Raw genomic sequence first — 21123 nt, forward strand, 5'->3', positions numbered from 1 at the left:
GTGCAGTGATTGGTTAAAGTTTGTAAGAAAGAAAATGTGAGGCGGTAGTAAGTGCCCACAGCAGCCACAAGTGAAAAATAAAAAGAAGGTGATGAATTGCTAAGAGTTTTTATGTTAGAGAATAGCATATCTTTGTCTCTGTGATCCTTTTCCTTTTATATCGTAAGAATGTGGTATGAATGTAGAACTTTTCGATAATCCGGCGATAATATGACCGGCTACTTGATAAGAGATATTACTAGCTAATAAGTTGGCAATTTCGTGATTATAAGTATAATGGGTATACGCTAGATTATGCCTGTTAATGGTAACTTCGTGTTGCACCGGGTGTTGTAGTGTCTAGATCTTTCTTCCCTCGAGATAGACTGCATTTTCTACTCACTTGATTCTTGTCACGTGAACCTATCTCATAAAAATAATTTATAATTTATTTTGAATGATTGTTATGTACCATCAATATAAAGTAGAGTTTTTCATATATGAAAAATATACATATAATTTATAGTATTGAAAATAAATATTTAATAAAATACCTTAAATATAAGATTTATATATTAAAAAAATTATTTATAATAAAAATTTATTTAATATAATATATTTTAATATTACATATAATACATAAAAAATATATTCACCCTCCATATAAAGCTTAAATTACAAAGCTATATGTTTTATTAATAGAAATAGAGTATATATTGTAATTTATGGTAAAATTTTTTAGATTTTATTTAGATTTTTGCTATAATATTAATTTTTTTATATTTAAAATTTTGAATATAAATGTGAAATAAGTTTATTTTTTTTTCACTAAATATTTTAATTAATATATTATAAAAAATTATTTCCCCTAACTGGGGCCCAAGGTTAATATCGTAAAATTAAGAAACTCAAATCGCAAGATCTTTGCGCATATGATAAGGTTCCGCCTCCCTCTCTCCCGTCTCTCTCTGCTCCTCAATAACCAAAGCCAAAATCTTTTACGAGGACGCTTATGGTGAGAGAGATGGCTTACAATTTCTGCTCTTCTCCGTCCTCTCTCTATCAACCTCTCTGCAATTCTGTCTCATCTTCTAGAGATATCAAACCAAGAAACTCCAAATTTTCTTGTAGACTAACCACTTTTCCACTTCAATTAAGAACATCTCTCCAAGTCACTCGTGTCTCTTTACAAGACCGAATAGCACAAGAAGCTACACAAGATGCAAATGTCCAATACCCTGATGGAAAAAGGGGAACTTCCTCTTCAAAATCCTACGTCTGGGTCAATCCCAACAGCCCCAGAGCGTCACAGCTTAAGAAAAGATCATATGATACTAGGTATGCTTCTCTTGTTAAAGTAGCAGAGCTTTTAGATTCAAGTAACCCAAGTGAAGAAGATGTCTGTAACATTTTGAGTGGTTTAGGTGGTAGAATGATAGAGCAGGATGCCGTTGTTATCATCAATAACATGTCCAACCCAGAAACTGCATTGCTTGCTCTTAGGTATTTTGGAGAGAGACTCAATTTTGATAAGGAGGTTATAATTTATAATGTGACTATGAAGGTTTTTCGGAAGTGCAAGGATTTGGATAAAGCAGAGAAGCTATTTGAAGAAATGCTCGAGAGAGGGGTTAAGCCTGATAATGCTACGTTTTCAACTATACTTAGCTGTGCTAGGATGTCTAATTTGCCTGATAAAGCTGTGGAATGGTTCGAGAAAATGCCGAGTTTTGGGCTTAGTCCTGATGATGTTACCTACTCGGCTATGATTGATGCCTATGGCCGGGCAGGTGATATTGAAAAAGCTCTGAGTTTGTATGACCGTGCTAGAACAGAGAAATGGCGTATTGATGCAGTGACATTCTCGACTTTGATTAAAATTTATGGGATGTCGGGAAACTTTGATGGGTGCTTAAATGTTTATGAAGAAATGAAAGCTGTTGGAGCTAAGCCTAATATGGTTACATATAACACTTTGTTAGACGCAATGGGAAGAGCCAAGAGACCTTGGCAGGCAAAGAAAATATATAAAGAAATGATTAACAATGGTTTTACTCCAAGTTTTGGGACATATGCATCACTTTTGCGAGCTTATGGTAGAGCTCGATACGGTGAGGATGCCCTTATTGTGTATAGAGAGATGAAGGAAAAGGGAATTGATTTGACTGCGGTTCTTTACAATACCCTATTGGCCATGTGTGCTGATCTTGGCTATGTCAATGAAGCTGTTGAGATTTTTGAGGAAATGAAGAGTTCTGGGACAAATCCTGATAGTTGGACTTTCTCATCTTTGATTACAATATTTTCATGTAGTGCGGAAGTATCCAAGGCAGAGAACATGTTGAATGAGATGTTGGAAGCTGGTTTTGAGCCTAATATATTTGTTTTGACATCACTTATTCAGTGCTATGGGAAATCGCAACGTACTGACGATGTCGTGAGAACATTTAATCAGCTCTTAGAATTAGGCATAACTCCTGATGATCGATTCTGTGGGTGTCTTCTAAATGTCATGACTCAAACACCAAAGGAAGAGCTTAGTAAACTTGCTGAGTGTATTGAGAAAGCTAATTCAAAACTTGGTTTTGTGGTAAAACTTCTGATAGCTGAGAAAGGTTCTGAGGGAAATTTTAAGAACGAGGCTGCCGAACTTTTTGATTCTATTGGCTCAGATGTAAAGAAGGCTTTCTGCAATTGCTTAATTGACCTCTGTGTCAACCTCGATATGTTGGAGAGAGCATGTGATTTACTAGACCTGGGTCTAAAACTTGAAATTTATAAGGATTTACAGTCCAAGTCATCAAACCAGTGGTCTCTACATCTAAAGAGTCTCTCTTTAGGAGCTGCTCTGACAGCATTACATGTTTGGATAAATGACTTGTCCAAGGCAGTAGAATCTGGAGAGAATCTTCCAGCATTGCTTGGTATCAATACTGGGCATGGAAAACACAAATATTCAGACAAAGGTTTGGCTGGTGTGTTCGAATCACATTTGAAGGAACTAAATGCTCCATTTCACGAAGATCCTGATAAAGTTGGCTGGTTCTTAACTACAAAGATCGCAGCTGAGTCATGGTTAGAATCTAGAAAATCAAATATAAGTGTTGCCTAGGTTGATACGCTCTTGCAGATTTTGGCAGTTCTAGTGTCCACAATTGTACGTTTTCCCTATGTTCCAGTTTTCTCCGTTGGTCTTGTCTCTTGGTAGCGACTATTGCATTGTTATACATGTTGAAGGGTTACATAGTTTACAAAGTTTTTGTTAGCCTCTAACAATTTGTAAGTTATAATTTTTTATATTATGATTTAAATTTAAATTTTAAAATATCTAGTTGTTAATAAAAGTATAATTAATTATTCAATCTTTATATTTACAAATTAATTTTTTTAATTTTTTTCTTTGTTTTTCTCTCCCTCTTTTTATGGGTAAATATTTTTTTTTTCATTTTTTTAAAGCTTTTCTCTCATTTTGCTTTTTCTTTTTTATCTCATTCAAATTAAAAAAATATTTTTATTAAATATATGCAATTAAACAAAATTAGTCATATTACATCTCATGCAAGTTTTGCATTCATCAATTTAAATATACATTTATTTTTATAATAATATTTACTTTATTACTGTACTAATTTTTAAATTTAGTGACTTCAGTACCAAAAACTTCTATTCTTGTACTGAACCACCAAATCTAATAGTGGTTTTGTTCTTTCTTTTCCTTTAGTTGTTGACTTCTGTTGCAGATTGGTGCTTTTCTAGCTTAGATAGACTATTACTTTCATTTGTGGCTCGAGTTCTTTTGGAATGGGTTCTATCTTCGTAGTTGGTGGGAGCTTCTTTGCATGCGTACAGCGGCAATGTTAGGAGAACAATTAGGCCGCTCTTAAGTCTGGCTTCCCTTAGGTTGTAGAGATAATGGTCAGTGATTTGAGCCTGTAGCCTTACCAAAGCTGTGCTCGATGTTATTTTTTGGCTGAAGAATTTGCAGCCATGTTAATGTCCATTACCTCCTCAGTTTGTTGCCTTTGGATACTGTTCTGGAGGGAGCTTGTGCTCCTTACATTAATCGTCATCTAGCTTGATGTAGTTGTCTTGCTTGAATAGTTGGGTGATATTGGGAAGATGAGGCAGCGAGGATGTTAAAGTTCCAGCAAAAATGGGTCTTCAGGATTCAGTTTGGGATAGACCGGATTGTATTGTTTGGGCTGCTTTGTGATGGGATAGTTGTTTGGTTGTTTTTTTTCAGGCCAAGTTCATTGAGCCCATTCTTGCAATCTTTATTTGAACCGAATGATTAGTGGAAAAGCCTCAAAGAATACAGAAATTTTCAAAAAAATAAATATTTGCCTCACAGGTCGGATTCACAAGCATTCAAAGATAAAAGAATCTTGTTAGTTAGTGATGTTCTGAGATCTAGAGAAAATAAAATTTGCCATAATAAGTTTTTTTTTTCTTTTTCCTTCTTCCTCCCTTTTTATCCTTTTCCTTTTGCTGGTCAACGACGTTTAACGGCATTTTTGCTACAGGGACGTTTGTCTTTGTCGTTCAGTTCCGTACGTATAGTGATGTCAGTTTCCTTTACTCGTGTCAGGCGGCCATTTAATTCCCCCTAGAGCGCGTGCAAGAAGAGCTGCAAAAAGATCGAGCCTACTGCCCATCCTTGGGTCCCATCACGGGGCTGACTTCAACATAGTAGGTTCTGGGCTCGCAGATGGTCCGAGTCGGCTGATATGTTCAGATCCGGTCCACTGCTGTGGGCAGGCTTTCTTTGAAGTGCTTCGAGCTCTGGGCCAACCTTTACTATCATGAATCCTGGCCCAATCTGAGAAGGAAATAGACCAGCGATTATCAGTCAAGATAATAAGTTTAATGTGAAATGCCTTTCTTGTGCGGCTGACATTGAAATAATGAAACTCAAATACCGAATACAATAATAAATTAGTGTCTACATCCATATTTATCATTTCTTTATTGTCATTTATGGATTGTTTATATATATTATTTTAATTTATAAATTTAAATATTTATACTTATAATTAAAATATTAGTTACTCACTATAAGAAATCAAGACTTTTGCAATGGAAAATTTCCATAGTAGAAAAGGTCTTTTTCTCGTTGCAAAAAGCTTCTGCCGAAGGATTTATCGTAAGTTTAATCTCATTTATGGTAAGTTTAAAAAAAGGAAAAATTGTGCTCCACCTTTTTCTTCTAAGCCTTTTCTATGAGGTTTAAGGACAATTTGAGACTTGGGAAGAGTGAGTTATGCTTAAGAAAGAAAGGATGGCCCAATGGGCCACTTCCTTTAACCCATTTAGCAAAACAAAAGATAATTTTTATAATTAAAGTAATTGAACCAAAAATCAACTCAATCAATCCAAAAATAAAGGTGGTTAGCCAAAGAAATTTTATAGGAGGAAGAACTCTTCCTTATGAGCTAGAGTTTCCACATCTATTTATCACTTTCTCCAACCCTAGAAGGCATTCAAAAATGCTCAGAAAATCTCCCTAGGCAGCCAAATCCCTCCTCTCCAACTTCTGAAAAATTACTTCGAGACCCAAGTAAACAAAAAATAAAGAAACCTCCTCTGTGCCCCCCCCCCCCCCCCAATTCTTGCTTCTTTTCTCTCCTTTATTAAATTAAGGACATAAAAATATCTTCTTTACATGTTCTTTTATTAATTTTAGTGTATTGTTCACCTCATTTCCCATATTATTCTTGATATGAATTTTGAAGATAACATGCATGAATATTTTAAAATAATTTATTCTACTCGTACTATTCATCTCGAACACGATAAATTTTGACTCTTAAAATATTTTTATTATATTATTTACAAAAGTTTCTATAATTTTCATATATTATTTATTTAATTCTGAATTTTCTTGAATTAGTTATAATTTTTCAAAAACTAATAAGACAATCAAATTACACTAGACTATTTCAACACGTGGCATAAATTCTATGACCTTAACTCAGACCTTTTGATCGCAAATTAGGTAATTCTCAATTTTAAAGTCAATTTTAAGAAGTGAATCAAAATCTTTATTATTTGAGTTATCCATGTTCAATCCTCTAAATTAGTGCAATATTGCATATAATACTGATATTTAGAATATGCTAATATCTAAAATAGACAATTTGCGATGGCTATCATGATTTTTCTGGATTAGTTTGCTATTTTATATATAATTTTATTTTTCAATGCTAAAATCTGTTACAATCATGTATGTTTTTATGTGTATCCAAACCATTAAAAATAATTTTTAAAATAGTTTTATTGAATTATTAAATGGATAATAAAAATAAAAATGGGTGGATTTTAAATGTAAAGAAATAAAAATTAATTCAACGAAAAAATAAATTAAATTAATTCAAAGAAGGAAAGAATTAAATATAGAAGAGAATAATTAATATGAAATGAATTCAGCTAAAAAATTAATATCAGTTTTAGTTTATTGGTTGATCGTAAAGATAATTCCAAATTATTCCTTAATAAACCAAATTTTTCCTTAATTTTTAAATTAGTTAAAAAACGTTCATTAATTAACTATAACTCTTGAAGAATTACAAGAGACACTCCTATAATTTAATCTAATTATCACATTAAAAATTAAAAGGATTTAACCGTAACTAATTAATGCGATACACTCAATTCATTTAAACTATATTATGTCATTCCTTAAAAAAGTCTTACACAACTTAATTTACCACCTATTTCAGGGTAAACTAAATAATTATGAATTTAATCAATCTAAATTCATATTGCAACAAACAATAGAATAATAATAAATACTAGTCATTGGAATAATATAATTACTAATAAGAAAGCAATAAAATCAATTAGATCTCACAACCATCTGAACTTAAACTAAAATTATCTTTTGACTGAAAAGAAAATTTAACTACATATATTTATGGTTAAAACTCAATAAGAAAAAGTAACCAAAAGTAGAAGATGATGTAGTACATCAAAATATTATCTTTATATAGTATTTCTTTCTTCTTTTTTTTTTACATTAAACGCAATCAATCATTTGATGTTTTTGCAATCAATCAATCAAAATACTATCTTTATATAGTATTTATGGCTAAAACGCAATCAATCATTTGATGATTTTGCAACTGTATTTATGTCTCTTTTGACGCTAAACCTTTGTGATACATATTGATCATGGATGTAGGATCTTCTGCTAGGGACTTTAGGTGAACCTGTCATAGGAAGAAAATTAAGTAACAATACTATATTTAAGAAGTTTGAGTTGGTGTAGTATTCGTAGTTAGTTTTGGTTTAGTGTTTATTTATTTTAGGATTCCTAGTTTGTATTAGTTAATTTATTATAATTTGAAGACCTACGTAATCTAGACATTTTAATAGAGCTTATAATCATTATTGATAATCAAGTGTTTATATTTGTTTCCTTTTTTAGTGTTTTAAGTGGTACTTCATCATTATAGTTACTAAGTTCTAGTTTAAATGCCTGATTCATGTTGGATCTCTTATCAATTAGTTAACACCAGCCGAATTTTCAGAAAATATTATAATTAACCCCACCTTTTTACGGTATAAAAGCTAAAGATTATAGAGACGAATGTACACTATTCTCTTGCACAACTATTCCTGAGTTCTAAGTATTACAATACTCTCGCCTTTCTCTTTAACTTACTGACTTGAGCGTCGGAATGGCTGCCGTAGGCACCAACCATCTCACTTTCTCTCTCTTGCAGAATTGACCAATTACAGCACTACTCTATTTGGTGGACCAATCACAACATAGCTCTATTTCCGATTACATCATTTGGTTCCGCTGTCGGGAGATCCATTGAATTCTTTTCGTTCATTTAGATTAAAAATGATTTCTTACTCCCTTTTTCTTTAAAAAAAATCTTTTTTTATCTCTCTCGAAATGGCTAGCAATTCATGAGTTAGTGCTAAGGTTGCTACCAATGAGAGCCTATTATCTCTTCTACTCCTGGCAGTGAAAAAAACACACCCTCTATGGTTAATGAAGCAGATCTCAATAATATGGACAATGAGCAAATGCTCCAATACATCCAAAGGTTGCAGGCTACTCTCAAGCAATACAAGGCTTGGAGGGAGACATCATTCATGGCTACCAAGGGAAGGGAGGAAGCCTCCGTAAACACCCCAAGGATTCGAACAGAGGCGATCAAGATGTGGTCCAAAGGGAAAGCCGAGTTTAAATAAGATGAATCAGACGAGACTCTAAAAGACGTCTACTAGAAGTTGGTACAGGCTGTTCAAAGGTACTAGATAGAGCAAGAAGAGGACTTTGGTCTAGATGGTGCCTCGCCTCTTTTAGATGAAATCTTAGTAGAAACTTTCCTAACCAAGTTCAATTTGCCTATCTTGAAAAAATATGATGGAATAACATATACCAGAAGTCACTTGGCAATCTTTAGGATGACCATGCAACTTCAAGATGTCAACGACTTCATGTTGTGCCGAGTATTTCCATCAACACTCACAAGTTTAGCTCAAAAAATGGTACCAACATCTGAGTCCAGATTTAATTAAGAATTTTACACACTTTGCTATATTATTTAAATCCAGGTTTATCACTTGCATACCTCCAAAAAAGCTCTCCTCTAAATGTGAAAGGTTCGCTAAGGAGAGGGCGAGTCTTTAAGGAGCTTTATCTCATATTTCAATGCAAAAGCAATATAGATGGAAAAAGTAAATCATGAGATAGCATGTGAAGCATTGAAGAAAGCAACACGCAATATCAAGTACATGGATTCCCTAATCAGGAACCCAGCCGCTACGTACTAATAGCTAATAGACAAAGCCTGAAAATATATCAGGCTGAATGATGAAGTCCGAGCATTGAAAGAGGACAAAAGGACGAGTAAAAAGCAAAACCAAAAGTCAAAGAGGTGAGGATATGAAAGAGACCATAGAAGTTATCCCATCTCCCGAAGGAGGGATGATCCAAGTAAGTATAAGAATTATACTCCGTTGAATGACTCACGAACACGTATTCTAATGTGGATCAGGAAGAATGATAAGGAGGTCAAGTGGCCTCCCAAGCTCAATCCAGAGAGAGTCAAAAAGTAAGATAGGACCAAGTACTGTCATTTTCATAAAGACCATGGGCATACGGCAGAGAAGTGCCGACAGCTGAAAGACGAGATCGAGAGGTTAATACGAGACGACACACTCTAGAAATTTGCCAAAAAGGGTAGGAAAGAGAGGAGACTTGAACCCGAGGCAACAACTCGTGAAACTACCCCTGTTAGGGAACTTATGGGGATTATTATGTAATTGTAGAAGGACCTAGTGATTATCAGAGAAAATAAGCAAATCACAGAAAATGTAACAGGCGGTTTGGTAAGCTAGTCAAAAATCAGAAGGGACTATTTAGGGTCTCGAAGGTTATTCGCCCAGAGTCTTATAAGCTGGGCAAGTTAGATGGCAGTAATGAAATGTTTGTAATCTAAGAAAATTTTATCCTTAATAGTTAACGAGGTATTTGTTTCATGTGTTGTGATTCAGTGATAAGGAACATTGGGCTTGCCTTCTTTAAAAAAAATTAAAGAGCATTCATCAAAGCCATAAGTAGGGAATTCGTCAAGCCAGGAAACTGTGTATTAGTCCCACTAAACAAGACCGTAACTCGAAAATTCGTTAGGCTAGAAGACCAAGTGTTAGTTCCACAAAAATAAGATCATAAGTCGAGAATCCGTCAGGTTAGAAGAGCGGGTGTTAGTCCCACTAAAACAATGCCATAAGTCGAGAATCCGTCATGCCAAAAAATTGAGTGTTAGTCCCACTAAAACAAAGGTCATGAGTTGAGAATCTATCAGGCCAGAAGACCGAATGTTAGTTCTACTAAACAAGCCAGACAAATGAGGCCTACTATGCCTCCATGGAAAAGATGGAGAGGCTCGAAGTTGACCTTAAAATGCGATCCAAGCTTCAAAGAATAGGTGACATAGATGATTTGGGACTCCATATGCAAGTCCAATTGTCAAGTAAGTTCAAGATTTCATCTTTGCCTAAGTTTAATGGGCTTGGAGATCCAACCATCCACGTAAAGCGTATTTGCTCATCATGAAGACTATAAAGTTAGGAAATGACCAAATCACTCACCTTTTGCCTCTGTCGTTAAAGGGAGCTATTGTGTCATCTACTACAATTTGAAAAGGAAAATTAGAAAAGAATTGGACCATTTAATTAAGGCATTTGTTTGATATTATTCATATAATATTGGGCTTGATGTCAGTCAAAGTCAATTAGAAGACACCAAGCAATGCTCTAATGAGTCCTTTGTTGAGTTCCTAGTGAGATGGAGGAATAAAGTTGCGCTCATGGTGCGACAACCAATAGAGAAGGAAAAAATTAGAATGTTGATCAAGAATTTATTATCAGTTTATTATGAAAAGACGTATTATCTATTAATCTCTAATTTTGAGGACTTGTTTCATGTTGGAATTTAATTGGAAGATAAGATGAATGATAGAGCCCTTGAAGTCAACCTTTCTAATAGGCAAATCTATGTAGAAAAGAGCTTCCACTATGGCCAAGTTTCATAAGATAAAGTGCCTAGCATTCAAGTTGTAAGGAGATTCTTTGATTTGAGTGAACCTATAGCGACCACCTTTGCTAGATTGGGGAATGAAAGGCTGCTTCAACCTTGATGGATAGTCCACTGCCGAATCTATTGCCTAAGAATTGCAAGAATAATTATTTTATGAGTTCCATCAAATTCTCAGTCACGATACTAATAAGTGTAGGCACCTTTGTCATGAGATCCAAGACCTGATTGATACAAAAGAAACTAGTTGACTCAGATTAAAGGCCCCCATAAAGATCTTGAGGCCAAAGAAAATGAAGATGGACCTACATAATAAACTGAGTGCCATTGCCTTTCAATAAGTCTAACGTTTCTTATGCAACCATTAAAAGACTATTCTTTTCTTTACTAGTTTGATTTCTATTTCAATGGTCAAATTCATGTCATTCATAGTCATTTAGATTCATTTTTGTTCATGCATTGAATTCCATCTTTACTAGCTTGGGTACACTAAAGAGCTCTAAGAAATAAAGCTTGATTACAATTTTAGCTTGAAAAGAAAGAGAAAAGCTCGTAACATTAGAATATAATGAGGCACTTAAAAGCACTCTCCTAATCTTAACAACATATATTCAAGATGGATGGAGTCAATATCCTCAAGAAGAAGCCTGCATATTGAATAATGAAGCTTGTCAAGCAAAAGAAGCAAAGTCTGACTTGAAAAAGATGTAGAAGTCCAACTTAAAAGAGATGTAGAAGTCCAAAAGGTATCGGTAAAAAAATTAAAAAAAAATGAAAAAAAACTTTCCCAATAAAGAAAAGAAAAAGCAAAAGATAAAAAGAGGAAAAGTAGAAGAAAAACAAGAAAAAATCAAGTAACAAAAGAAAAAGAAGAAAAAAGAAAATATACCTACTCATCAAGATGGACTTAGTCTGCATCTAATAATCTAATAAGAAATAATTGGTTCCCATTACCAATAATAAGGTGGAATATGACCAATGAGCTTCCTATGTCTGGGGGGTAATTTCCCCAAGGATATTGCTACTATAGTACATGCAATGAGTCAAATGAGATGTTAGAATGGAATTAGTTCGTAAGATCCAAGCATAGCGAAGGCAAGTCTTATAGTATGCAACAAACTCTACTTAAGATAAGTATCAAGAATAGTGCACGTGGATGATGATGGCTTCAAAGAATCAATTCATTTGAGTAAATTAAAAGTGCCTTATTAAAGAGGTAACCCGTAAAGGGGAGTCTAGGCAAAAACTAAGGGGAATAAAAAAAAACATAAATAAAGAATTCAGCTAGACTGAAAACCTGCAAAGGGCATTCTAGATTAAAGGGGAGTCAGAGAAGATTCGAATGGAAAACCTAAAATGATATTCGATATGTTGTGAGTTCTATTAGACTTTGAAAGTTAAGTTATAACCAAATGTAATTAAAAAAGGTATAATGGTGTATTTGAATTAATGAGAATAATTCAATTGCATTCATAAAAGTGGCATTTTATTTATTTATTAATCTTTGTATTTGCTCCTAAAGACATCTTATGACTAGATAGAAATGAATATGCATTTTCTATTCTACATCTTATGCATTTAGGCATCTCATATCATAAGTCATGGAATTTAGGTTGAGAAAAACCAATATTATTCACTTCTCTTGCACCAAAAAGAAAGAAAAGAAAGAAAGAGGTAAAGGAAAAAGAGAAGCTTGCCAAGTTGAAAACCAGCAAAAGGCAGTTCAGACAAAATTTAAAGCTAGAAAAAAAAAAAAAAAAGAAAAAAAAACAAGGATAGAAAAAGAGAAAAAAAAAAAGAAAGGAAAAAAAGAAAGTAAAGAAAGAAAAAGAGGGAACAAAATGGAAGAGCTCGCTAAGCCGAAAACCCTTAAAGACATTTTAGATTTAGATGTTTTCTTGCTAGTAAATTATTATTATTATTGTGATCACAACTATGCAAAGAAAACAAACTGAAATGACGTGAAAGAGCCTTATTTGAGATTATTACAAGTAAACGATTGGTTATTTGCTCAAACTTTATATATTGAAGGTTTTCTGTTTTAGTTTTTGTTCCTTAGCCTTTAGGGCAAGGATTTGAATACCATGTGACATACCATTGAATGAGAAGTTGCTTAATGAAGCCTGAATTTAATTAAGCCAACAGAATACTGCCACAAGACTTTAAGGAAATTAAAATGTTATTATTAGTAATCAACTAATTCTGCATCCAGAGCAAAAGACAAGACTAGAGGAGGCAAGGAGATGTACATATAATTTCAGAATCTCCATGACCTTTATTCGGGTGAAAACTGTTTCTGTATGCATATTTCTTGCTGTGAAGACCATGTTTCTTCCATTTTTCAGATCATCAGCATTGCTCTTTATTCCTTTACACAAACCAAAGCAAATTGGAAACATCCATGTAAATCTCAAAGCAGAAATGATCGCAGTTCAGCTTCATCATAGCAGGTAACGAGGTCAGAGCTCCTTTCACATTAAATGTGAACTTTATTTCAATTATCTATCATCAGTAAAGTTGTCCCAGATTTACAGTGAAAAATCTGAACACCAGGATTCCTATTTTAGCATTATAGTCATTTCTAGTTAAAATGGAAGATCATCCGAAAAGGTAAAGGTTTGAATTTACTTGCCTTCTAGTGGAGTTCATACTCCAAAACTTTTGTATGATCTACTCTTGCTAACACAGCTTCTTTCTCTCTGTCTGCAGTTCCTCTCTTCACTTTCTTTGATTTGACTTCAATGGCCTTGTTCAGTGCATCAACGTTTTTCGTAAGCATCTGAGTTATTTTTACCTTCTTAAGTCAATAACTCGAGATTGAATGCTTCTAACAGAGAAAAGGCAAAGAGGTAAAGGTAAGTTGATGTTACTTCACCTGAATTTCTTTATCTTTAGTATCCAAGCTACTGTCTTTAGCCTCCAAAGTCTTCCTTAGATTTATTACCTCCTTTTGAAGTCTGTCATACAGAAATCCTGAGACTACGTCTTCACATACAGGACTGGTACTTCCCTTATAATGCAACTCATCATTGCCACAAGCTTTGTCTTTTGGTTCTATTGAAATTGTTGTATCCTCATTCTTGTACTTGTTGATATTTGCATCTGCATTCGCCTTCACTTCCGTGTTCTCCTTTCCTTTGCTATCAATACCCTTTCTCCTAGATGCCAATAGACTATTTCTCAATTTGTTTTCTGCAGAACAGTAATTCCTTTTGAAGCTATCAGCTTGTTTCAGCTTTCCAACAGCATTGGAATTTGCATTTCCTGTATTTGGTTGCTGCAAAGGAATAGTTTCACAGATGATGGAAACCCTTGGCTGTGAAGTGGACCTCTTCCCTAATCCTCCATTACTTGTTAGAAATCCTAGAATGTTACTGGCTTTTGCTGGTTTAGGGGAGTTTACAGAGAAACTTGATACATGCTTTAAGCCATCCTCAAGTGTCTTTAGCCTTAGCTTCAACTTGTCCTGGAGCAAATTTAAGTGGTTCAGAAACAGAACTTAAACTGATTAACCAGATGGATGAAATACAGAATCAACCAAACTGGGAGATAAAATTTGCCTTGATCTGTGCTTCTGCCTTAGCTGTTCTCTCCGCTACAACTAACTTGTCTCTTAGCCGTTGCATCTCTCCCTACGTATGCAGCAATGGGATTAGACACAATAGAAAATAATGCTTTCTTCTATTGTGATCTTCAATTGGTCCAAGAATTTGCTATGATAAAAATACCTGCAGCAGCCTTCTCTCTTCCAGCCATTGCTTGACAGGCATGACCTTATCATTTTCATCCTTCCACTCATTAGCTACTACAGTTGCTACTCGGTTTGCTGAAACTTTGATTCTGGCTATCTCCCTCTCCAGCAACCTTTTTCCGTCCTAAAAGGTGAAATCTGAGTCAAGAACAGGTACCTAGAAATCTATGCTGTTCTATTCTACCCCATATTTTGCAATCCATGCAACTGAAAAAGCAAAGTTTCTTAAGAAAAAATTGAAGAGTTGCATCAGCTCAAATGAGCCTGAAACCTACATTTAGTTCAGAAATTTGTCGCTTATAGTCGCGGATAGTATTGGCTGCAGCCTCACCAGCTAGAATGGCCTCTTCAAGCTCTTTAAGGGTCTGGCTAAGTTTTTCAACCTCCATAACTTTTAGGCGATTCGTTTTCTCGAGAATTCTGTTCTCTTCCTGCATTTTTAGCATATTTATGTTAGCTTATTTTCTAGATCCTCGTTATGAGTTTCTTTACTGGATCTTCATGATCATGCAAGAAGTAACCTGTCATTAAAGAAATCACACCTGACATATTTCTATCTGTCTCTTCAACTCATGGTTTTGATTTTGAACATCATCTACCATCAAAGTCCTTTCTAGAGCACTTCGCAGGATATGTTCTGCTTCAAGAAGAGCCGACTCTTTCGACTTAGTGAGACGTTCCATTGCCTTCTTGTCCTCCTGTAATATTGCAATCTGGAAAAGCCAAATTGGTCAAGAAAAAAATATTTAGATTTGTAAACAAAACAACAATAAACCTTATACCAGCTTTTAACATCAATCTTATTTTTTGAAAAACTTACCTTATGTTTATACATTTTTATCTCTGCCTCAAGAGGAGCAATGAAAGACTCCATAGGAACAGAATCATCATCCTTCAGATTTGCATGCAGTCTTCTAAGAGTTGCTTCTGCAGCAAACTGGGCAGCTAATGCATCTTTCTTTTCATTTATGAGCTTTTTTATTTCAAGATTCTACAAAGGAGTCAGAATTGGGTCATCTTAGTCCGCAAGTCAACCATATAACTCTTGTACAAAAAGTTGATCAAGTCCTTAACAAACCTTATGCTCTACAAGATTTTCAGTTACTGAGAGCTTCTCATCCAGTTTTTCAACTTCATTTTTGAGCTGAAAAATATAGCAAAATGATAAGTAACAGTGCAACTGAACGGCAAAGAATATGGATGTTATGTCGTTAGTTATATTTCCCATTACCTCTTTTATAGCTTTATCCTTTGAAACTTCTGTTGTTCTCAAAGCCTTAACTTCCACTTGAACAGCTCCCAATTCTCTATCTTTCTCTGAAAGAATGGCATGACATGTGTGAAGTTACTGCTGCTTATTGTTTAGGTAATAAGATCTATAAGCTAGGAAATGGGGAAGAAAGAAGACTTTGTTGTAATGATACTCCAATCTTTGAGATGAACATGGACACTTGTCACTAAGTTTTTGGCCTAGTGGTGAGTCTCTATGCACCAATTGGGTGGTTTTTTCACTAATTAGTATAAAAGAAAAAAATGTAACTAAAAACGTAATGAAATTTATATAGCAAATTATAAAAATAGTGATCGGTAAAGTAAATTACCAATAATTTACTTACTATTTTTTATAATTTAAAAGATTATTGACTATTTACTGATAAAATTTTATAGTTGTTTTATTTATTTTAAATTATATTTTAAATCAAATTTCAGAATAGTTTTAATATAGTTATAAATAATTTTAATATGGTTTTGGTTGTTATTTAGTTCTTTTTTGAATATTAATTTTAATTTTAATTTTAATAATAATTGTTGTATATAAATTTATAATATTCTTACATTTATCTTAAAATAGTAAATAAATAACATCAAAACAATACGTAAAAATAATAAAAATAATAATAACAATTAAACAATAATACTATTAATATTAATATATATTTAAGGCTAAAATAATAAATACACACATAAACATTAGCACATATATATAATCTATTTAGGTAGAATTAATTATAACTAATTAGTTAAATTATTTAAATCATATAATTATAATTAAAATTTTAATTAATAACTAATTAGAATATAGGATTATTTTATAATGTTATTAATAATTATTTAATTAGTTAAGACAGAGAGTGATATTTATAATTATATAAACAATTTAATTTATACGAGTAATTAGATAATATTAAATATAAAAATAATTTCTGTACAATTTTTAGATTTGGTTCAGAATCCTAAATATTCGTTTAGAAAGCTACTACACATTCATTAATTGTTTAGGGTTTAAGTATAAATCAAGTTAATTATAATAAACAAATAACAATTCTCTTTATGCAACAAGTTATTTTAAAAAAATAATAATAAGTTAGATGGATGAATCATCCACTAAAGATTATGAACACCATGATCCTGCATATCTTTCCTCAAACTTCCAAGCAAAAACAAAGGCTTGCTCAAGAATTGGCCTACAGAGAGCTAAAGTTTAAATAATTTTGATGTTGTGTGGGAAATAGCTTGATGGAAAGAAAAGGAGAAGAAATTATCATAAACCTGTAAGAAGATTCTGCAGACGATTGAGCTCAAAGACAAGAAGGTCAGGTTGAGAAAGGGAGAGCTGTTGATGATCTCCTCTTGAAAGAAGCTGATAATCCTCACAACCCACCATATTGTTTAGTTGAGATTCTTGAAATGAAATGAAATGCCCAAGTAACCAAATCAGTTTGCTATGGATATTTATAATCCTTATTAGCCAAACAAGATACTGAAGACATAGATGAAAGAGTCCTTCTCTTTCAGAAAATGATCACAAAGAGAGGAGTTGGACGTTGGACCTTCCCTTTTTCTCTAGCAAATGTCGAATATCACATCTTGATAGAGCCTGCCTTTCTCTCCACTTTCTTCCTTTCATTTTTCCTTGGATAAATGATAGGCTAACAACATTATCACTTGGTACAAATCTTAGATACTCCATAGTTTTCTAATGGGTTCTCACTGATGTTGTTGATTTTTCCTTTTCTCAGTGAAAATTATATGCACAATTTAATTCATGTACAATTAGTATTGTGATATCATTGGAGATCAGAAATCAAATATTAAGAAATTATTTCACTGGTATAATTATAATTGTAAATTGATAACTATTAATTCTTTTTTTTTAAATTAATTAAAACAGTTATATTTATTAAACATTTTATGTCTGTGATTGAAATATACCCAAAAAAAAAAAAAATTGGTTTTGTGATTGAAAGCCTAAAAAGAAGAAAATTGGCTTCCAACTGTTGGGTACTAAGGTCTCTCTCTTTTTTACTTGTCTACAAATTAACTCTAATAAAAATATAATTAAAAGAAAACTCTAAATTTAAATATAGAGAATTTTCTTCTAGTTGATGGGTAGCTACGATAGATGGTAAGTTTCACTTGATTCTAAGAATTTCTTAATTGATAGTGGATTAATTTTATTTATATATGTGTAAAAATACCACATGATTAATAAAAAAATTTAATGTAAAGAAAAGAAAAGGATGCATTGGGCTTTAACATAGGAAACTTGGGCTTCTCTACATCTCTCGCCCCTTTGCTTATATATTCACCAAGCGATAACAAGTTTCTTAAAACATGACATTTTTAGAATTAATTAGTTCCATTTACAGTCCTATTATGATTAGAATAACTCAGAACATGCAACTCTTTTTAGTTTTTTTTTTTTTTTTCCTTTCTTGTATTCTAAATGCGTAGGAAATTCTTATAAAATTTCATATTTTTTTAGTATATTTACTATTTTTGTTGAATTTGACTTTTTATGCTAGAATTATCGACAATTAGGTAAGAATTTTCGATAGGTCCAATTTTTGTGTTTTTGTTTTCTTGATTATTTATTTCTATTTTCTTGTATTTTAATCTTTTAATTTATGTTAATAACTTATGTTTGAGCCTTAGAACAAGTAATAGAAGGCAGCTAGGATTCAATTTTAGTGGCTAAGATTGATCAAACCTCTCCTCCATAATTGAAAGATTTGATTTGCTTCCTTTTATTCTCTTAGATTTATTTTTCTTAAATTCATATCTGAGTAAGTTATTTAATTGTCGTAACTTTTTTAATTCTTATTATTTCTTAATTTCTTTAATTTAATTTTTCCATATTTTAATTATCTTTTGGCATATTTTATTTCTCATTTCTTTGCATGCTATATTGATTTATTTTCTTTCCATCTTTATATAATTTCTTTTACTATGTTTGCAAATATCTCTTTTAATATTAGAATAAATTTCTTACTTAAATTAAAAAAATAAAAATATTTCTTACCATTTTTTTAATCTACTTCTTAGCTTAATTAAAAATATTTCTTTCCATAATGAATTTATTCCTTTTCATATTTGATTTTTTTTTATTTATTTTCTTTTTTTTTACTTTATTTATTTTCTATTTTATTTTTTCAATTATGTTAAGTTAAATTATAGTAAGAAAGTTTGAAGAAAGAAAGAATATCTCATTCTTTTAGTTTTTCTATCTTGGCCAAATAGTGCTTCTCTTTTTGGTGAACAAACTTCTTTCTTTATTGGATTTATGGAGCATATGGTGAAATTTCATTTGGCCATAAAGACCCATTGAAGCGTTTTAAAGGCCATTTGCAAAGGGTAATGGGCTTAAGGCCTTGTAATAGCTTAGGTTTAATTAGTGAGTTTTAATCTTTATTATGGATAAGTAAATTAATTCTTTTCTCTTTCCTTCTTTCTTATAGCCATTGAAATTAATTCTATTTTCCTCCCTCTTTCTTTAGTTTAGGATTTGAATTTGGTTAATTCATTTCTCCTTCTCTTTCTTGGTGTGGTTTATTTTATGCACTTCACCTAATATGCATGTAATTAAATTAGTAAGTTAGGTAACTCGCTTGGTAATTTAAAAATAACTTTGACATAATAGAGATATGGTTATGTATGTTTAGGGATAATTCATATTTCGCATGAAAATGACCAAGTAGTAATGAGTTTAGGGTAAGATGACCATAAAATTGGAGTTCAAAGATATACTAGAAATCTAGTGAGACATTTTTTATTTTTATGTTCTAACTATGAACTTACGAATTATGCATGGTTAGGTTCCCTCTTGAGTGCAAATTGGTCAATCGCATGAAGTGAGTATAGAAGCATGATTAATTAGAGTAACTTGGTAACTCCTTCATATTAACTTGGTAACTCCTTCACATTAAGTTAAAGTACAAACTTGGCATTTTAGGCTAATGGATGTGTATGAAATTGGTGTTATGTATGACTTATGTGTGTATAACAAGTAGCTGGATGTTGTTTGAAATGGATTTGCAATCAATACTTAAAAATAGAATATAAGAATCAATGTAGAGGGCTGGTACTAGTTCTTAAATAAAGTCTAAGCGAAAAGGGTTCCTAACACCTTCCCTCTCTCGTATCTATTATCCCGAACCTAGACCATTCGATTATGGATTAAGAAGATAATGGAACCCTGCTAAGGGTAGGTCCTGCAATCACGCCCTTCTGTTTGTTCCTTGCTTTCATTAGGGTGGTGAATCTTTTCTTACACACTTCACCGAGCGCTAAGATATTTGGGTTCGATGTTAGTGTTATAGAAAGACGAGATCGTAACCAGTTATGGAGAATTTGTGCGCCTACAATTTTGCTACTCCACTGTGAATAGAGGATATGATCTCATATGATCTTTATATCCTATTTTTATTTTTTTTAGAAAACTTATGCATTGTATAGATACCTTGACTCACATTGATGCACCATTAAGCTTTTAGCCTTATAGTGTGGATCAAGGAGTTTGTAGTTCTAATCGAACTAATGTGATCGTTGAAGCATCACAACTTGTTGGCCTATCACCCATTGGGTATATTAAAAGGATTCAGCTTGTAGCTTGTACTTCGAGCTTGCAATAAGGGGGCCTAACGATTAAATGTCCTAACCAGCAGGAGCCATCTATTGATCTGAGACGAAGTATAAGTAGGAATCCATGCTAAACCTTCAAAACATGTGCCTTAGGACCCTTCTGCATGTTATGTGTTGCCTATCTACCCTATGTATTAGATTTATAAGATCAAATGATTATGCAATGGGCTTAATCACAATAGTAGAACATCAATGTCATATAACTCATTGTAAGGTAAAGTCCAAACTCATTACATCTCCTAGCAGGCAAGTGGAGGCCTATTTATACATCCGACTTTTAGGTTCGATAGTCATTATTTATTTAGTGGAGAGGAATTGCCCTGACCTATAATTCCTTATTGATGTAAGTCCAGTTGTACCAATGAGCCATAGGTATATGAAGTGCTAGATGTTCAAAGAAACCTAAACTTTTATATGTGAGTGTTGGAGGGATAAGGAATGAGCTTTCAGTATAAGTTCTTCGACTCTATCGAATTACCTGGTTCAAGACAATTCTATTCCAAGCAAAGGTTCAAGGCTAACTATCATCACAAGCATTCATGCATTCATATTTTATTCATATATCATACTGACCCCTTGTGTTGTACAACTCTCATAGCTCCAAAATGAACCAATATCACTCACAATCATAACATATTTCTTTATATTATTTTGTTGCATAAATAGATTAAATTCTCAAAGTAAGAAACTTTGCTTCTCCAATACAATCTTGATTAAACAAAGACATGTCCTTTAGTCATTATAGTTGCTTTCTATTAATTATGTGGCTTGAATTTTTTATATTTTTTTTATGGATTGAATTGTGACCTGATCCAAAAGTTCTGTATTGCAATCCAAATTAGAGAAAAAAAAAATAGGAATCTATATTAGAAGGGAAGGATGAGGACCGATGGCATGGAGATATAAATAAATATAT

At 32.7% G+C, this 21123-nt stretch overlaps 1 protein-coding gene and 1 pseudogene across 1 annotated transcript; one reads left to right on the forward strand and one right to left on the reverse strand.

The window, feature by feature from the left end:
• Positions 1 to 909: 909 nt before the first annotated feature.
• On the forward strand, positions 910 to 3304 carry LOC110621164 (pentatricopeptide repeat-containing protein At4g16390, chloroplastic). The gene has a single exon (XM_021765291.2). The coding sequence runs from the start codon at positions 992 to 994 to the stop codon at positions 3089 to 3091; it is 2100 nt and encodes a 699-aa protein (XP_021620983.1). The 5' UTR covers positions 910 to 991; the 3' UTR covers positions 3092 to 3304.
• A 9828-nt stretch (positions 3305 to 13132) lies between these two features.
• Positions 13133 to 16950, reverse strand: LOC110621454 (annotated as a pseudogene).
• Between the last annotated feature and the right edge of the window lie 4173 nt (positions 16951 to 21123).

The sequence above is a fragment of the Manihot esculenta genome, chromosome 8 (assembly GCF_001659605.2).
Source record: "Manihot esculenta cultivar AM560-2 chromosome 8, M.esculenta_v8, whole genome shotgun sequence".
Classification (NCBI taxonomy): Eukaryota; Viridiplantae; Streptophyta; class Magnoliopsida; order Malpighiales; family Euphorbiaceae; genus Manihot; species Manihot esculenta.